We start from the raw sequence: 4,725 nt of genomic DNA, 5'->3' as shown, positions 1-4,725 counted from the left end.
ATGCCGCCAGCCGGATCGTCCGCCAAGAAACCGTCGTTGAAGCAGCTTATAGCTAGGCTTATGGAGTCACAGTCTTTGCTGCAGGACATTTGGGAATTCATCGAGAACTTCAAGGAGGATACGAAGCTTTCTCAGGTGGAAGTCCGACTTGAGAAGTTGGAGAACATTTGGGATAAATTTTCGGAAACGTTAGTCGAGATCAAGTCCCATGACGACTACAAGCAAGACGAGACTTATGACAAGGAAAGGCGGGAGTTCAACAACCGGTTTTATGAGGCTAAGTCTTTTCTCGTTGATCAAGCGAAGGAAAGAAAGGAACCTTTGCTGCTAGACCAGAGTGTGCGGACACATGACACTTCTGTGCAGGGTGCGCTGGACAACGTTCGCTTGCCCCAAATCAAGCTACAAAGTTTCAACGGAGACATCGACGAATGGTTGAGTTTCCGAGACCTCTTCACCTCGCTCATCCATTGGAAGCCGGACCTGCCAGAAGTGGAAAAGTTCCATTACTTAAAAGGATGCCTTCAAGGGGAACCACGGAGCCTGATCGATCCGCTACAGGTAACCAAGGCAAACTATCAAGTAGCATGGGATATGCTACTGAAACGTTACAACAACAGCAAGCAGTTGAAGAAACGGCAGATTCAATCGCTGCTATCATTGCCATCGCTTTCCAAGGAATCCATTGGGGAACTACATTCGCTGTTGGAAGGTTTTGAGCGAATTGTTCGAACTCTCGACCAGGTTGTCCAGCCAGCGGAGTACAAGGACTTACTGCTGGTGAATATTCTTACGTCACGCTTGGATCCAGTGACACGGAGGGGATGGGAAGAGTTTTCATCGTCCAAAGAAACCGATTCTCTAGATGAACTGAGAGAGTTTCTCAACCGGCGAGTACACGTTCTGAAGTCAATGCCAGCCAAATCGATGGACACTAGGGGTGTTCAGCAACCACCAGCGAAACAGAAGCCATCCGTTTCACGAACAAGTTTTACTTCGGCTCAAGCGTCCGGGGGGCGCTGCATAGCTTGTTCGGGAAATCATCCGCTGTTCCAGTGCAATTCTTTCCAACGGTTATCGGTCTCAGACAGCCTGCTGAGAACTGCCGAAACTGCTTCAGGCCGGGGCATTTGGCGCGGGAATGCCAACTTGTGCAGGAACTGCAAGGGTCGTCATCACACCTTGGTTTGCTTTAAGCCAGAAAGGGGTGGTGAAGGCAAGATCACAGCGGTTGCAAAGGGCAACATTCCATCTTCCAACAAGGAAGGGCAAGGGGCTCCAAATCTAAATTCGTCTCAAATGGCTAATACGGCAGCCACGAATACAACGGTTTCAAATGCGGCACAGCAATACTCCTCTCAAGTCTTGCTGGCTACAGCAATCATCGTTATGGTGGACAACAATGGTAACCAGCACCTGGCACGTGCTCTTCTGGATTCCGGCTCCGAGAGCAATTTTTTAACAGAACGGTTGTGCCAGCGTATGAAAGTGACTCGAAATAAGGTGGATATTTCGGTCCTTGGCATCGGACAAGCTTCAACAAGGGTTAAGCAACGGGTTCGAGCTATGGTGCGCTCGCGAGTCTCCCCATTCTCGCGAGAGCTGGACTTCCTTATCTTACCAAAGGTAACAGTAAACCTTCCGACGATTTCGGTCAAAATTGATGGCTGGTCAATTCCAAGTGGGATCGAATTGGCGGATCCTGCCTTTTTTGAGTCTAAGGAAGTGGACATCGTGCTCGGGATTGAGTCGTTCTTCGACTTCTTTGAGACAGGCAGACGGATTTCATTAGGGGAACAGCTACCAACACTCAACGACTCGGTATTTGGATGGGTCGTTTGTGGAGGCACGTCAATTGCTTCAAATTCTCTACAACTAAGCTGCAATATTTCAACCTCCGAAGGTCTGGACTTGCTTTTGGAGCGTTTTTGGCAATGTGAAGAACTTGGTTCGGAAAAGGCATATTCTATGGAGGAGCGATACTGTGAGGAGCAATACCAGCACACAGTTCATCGTGAGCAGGACGGTCGGTACACCGTTACACTGCCAAAGAACGAAGATATTCATCCGAGCTTGGGCGAATCGTGGGCCATCGCCAACCGACGGCTTCAGGGAACAGAGCGCAGATTGGCACGAGATTCCAATTTACGAGAACAATACATCGCATTCATGAATGAATATCTCGCCATGGGTCATATGAGGAAAATTGACCAGGCTACTCAGGCAACGGTCCAACGATGCTATTTGCCGCATCATTCGGTGGTTAAAGAGGCATCAACCACCACCAAGGTACGAGTAGTGTTTGACGCTTCCTGCAAGACGGCGTCGGGAGTCTCACTGAATGATGTTTTGCTGGTGGGGCCAGTGATTCAAGAGGACTTGAGGTCCATAATTTTGCGAAGCCGTACTCGACAAATTATGTTGGTGTCTGATGTGGAAAAAATGTTCCGTCAAATCAATATTTGCGAAGCAGATAGACCACTCCAATGTATTCTGTGGAGATCTTCACCGATTGAGAAAGTTGGGGCATATGAGCTCAACACCGTGACGTATGGAACTAAGCTAGCTCCTTTTCTAGCAACACGTACGGTCAAGCAACTAGCCCAAGATGAGAAAACCCGGTTCCCATTAGCAGCACGGGCTGCTGAAGAAGATGTGTACATGGACGATATCATCACGGGAGCGGACGACGTTGCTACGGCTGCTATTCTCCAAAGGCAACTTAACGAAATGATGGCTAGTGGCGGATTCCGGCTTAGAAAATGGGCTTCTAACAATACTAAGATACTGGAAGGTGTTGCTCCTGAGGATCTGGCAATCCCACTGTCTGTTGAGGTCAATCTTGGTTTCGATTCCTCAGTGAAAACCCTAGGGCTGACCTGGGTTCCAGAGACAGATGTCTTAAGATTCCAATTTAAAATCCCCCCAGAGGACGAATATAAAGAATATACAAAACGCCAAGTTTTGTCAATAATCGCTACACTGTTCGATCCATTAGGGCTACTGGGAGCCGCGATTACAACTGCAAAGATATTTATGCAGTATCTGTGGTCAGTTCAGGACAAAAATGATCAAAAACTCGACTGGGATCAACCACTCCCTTCCACGGTGGGTGAGGCTTGGAAGAAGCTTCACCGGCAATTGCCGACGTTCAATCTGATCACAATAGATCGCTGCGTCATCATTCCTGGAGCGAAATCTGTCGAAATACATTGCTTCTCGGACGCGTCAGAGAAAGCTTTCGGAGCATGTGTTTATGTAAGGAGTGAGAATGTCGATGGAGCGGTATTAGTCCGGCTTCTAACCTCAAAGTCACGTGTAGCACCCTTGAAATGTCAATCGATTCCGCGGCTAGAACTGTGTGGAGCACTACTAGCAGCTCAGCTCTACGAGAAGGTTCAATCTTCCCTAAAATCTACGATGACCATCTACTTTTGGACCGATTCGACTTGCGTACTACGTTGGATTGGAGCTACTCCCACGATGTGGACTACATACGTGGCAAACCGAGTGGCGAAGATACAAACTATCACCGAAAAGGGTCACTGGAGGCACGTACCAGGTGTGGACAATCCGGCTGATCTCATATCCAGGGGAATTCCGCCAGCAGAAATCGTGGAAAACCGATTCTGGTGGCAGGGTCCAACGTGGTTGGAACTACGATCAGAATTTTGGCCAAAAGCACCTACAAGTTTTGGAGAGGAAGGAGAGGAAGAAAAACGTCGGATGGTAGTTGCAAGCTCAGCGTCACCATATTCGGAGTTCAATGACCAATATATTGCAAGGTTTGCATCATACACCGACATGATCCGTCGGACTGCATATTGGCTGCGTTTGATGAAATTACTTCGCAAACCAAGGGAAGAGAGGAAGGATGGGTCGTTCTTGTCCACCGCAGAACTGCGACAAGCGGAAAACGTATTGGTTAGAAGAGTTCAAAATGAGGTCTTCGGTAGAGAATGGAAGGCGATCATCAATAAAACCGTTTTACCATCTAATTCACCTCTACGGTGGTATAATCCGCTTCTTTCAAAGGATGGAATCATGAGAGTCGGTGGTCGTTTGAATAAATCCCAAGAAGCTGAAGAGAGCAAACATCCCATTCCATTACCACCTCGACACTCTTTTACTCGTTTGATGTTAAAGCATTACCACGAAAGGCTTCTACATGCTGGTTCACAGCTTATGCTGGCTGTAGTCAGACTACGATTCTTGCCGCTAGGAGGGAGAAGTGTTACCAGGCAAATTGTTCACGAATGCTTGAAATGCTACCGTTCAAAACCAACTGCCATTCAGCAGTTCATGGGCGATCTACCAGCGTCTCGAGTGACGGTTGCAAGGCCATTTTCCCGGACAGGCGTGGATTTTTTTGGACCCGTCTACATCCGTCCAGCCCTACGACGACCCACAGTAAAAGCCTACGTCGCCCTCTTCATTTGCATGTGTACCAAGGCGGTGCACCTGGAGTTGGTCACAGATTTGTCCACTGAACGTTTTCTCCAAGCTCTACGTCGGTTTGTGTCAAGGAGAGGAAAATGCAGCGATATTTATTCCGACAACGGCACCAACTTTGTAGGAGCCAGAAATAAGTTGCAGGAGTTTTTTAAACTGCTGAAGGATCCAACTCACAGGATGGTATACAGTGGCTGTTTAAGCCACCCAGTGCACCACACTTTGGGGGCCTCTGGGAGGCCGCAGTTCGTTCGGCGAAGAAGCATCTCTTGA

At 48.3% G+C, this 4,725-nt stretch overlaps 1 protein-coding gene across 1 annotated transcript; it reads left to right on the top strand.

Annotated features, from left to right (window-relative positions):
* On the top strand, positions 1-4,725 carry LOC134209389 (uncharacterized). The gene has a single exon (XM_062685372.1). It carries the CDS (start codon positions 1-3, stop codon positions 4,723-4,725), a length of 4,725 nt encoding a protein of 1,574 aa, XP_062541356.1.

The sequence above is a fragment of the Armigeres subalbatus genome, chromosome 2 (genome assembly GCF_024139115.2).
Source record: "Armigeres subalbatus isolate Guangzhou_Male chromosome 2, GZ_Asu_2, whole genome shotgun sequence".
In the NCBI taxonomy this organism is placed as follows: domain Eukaryota; kingdom Metazoa; phylum Arthropoda; class Insecta; order Diptera; family Culicidae; genus Armigeres; species Armigeres subalbatus.
Note: the sequence above shows the minus strand (reverse complement) of the source record. Positions and strands in the feature narration are given on the sequence as shown.

What these genes read in the sequence shown, in the direction of transcription:
- LOC134209389 (XM_062685372.1), top strand. Translation starts at nt 1, where the DNA reads ATGCCGCCAGCCGGATCGTCCGCCAAGAAACCGTCGTTGAAGCAGCTT.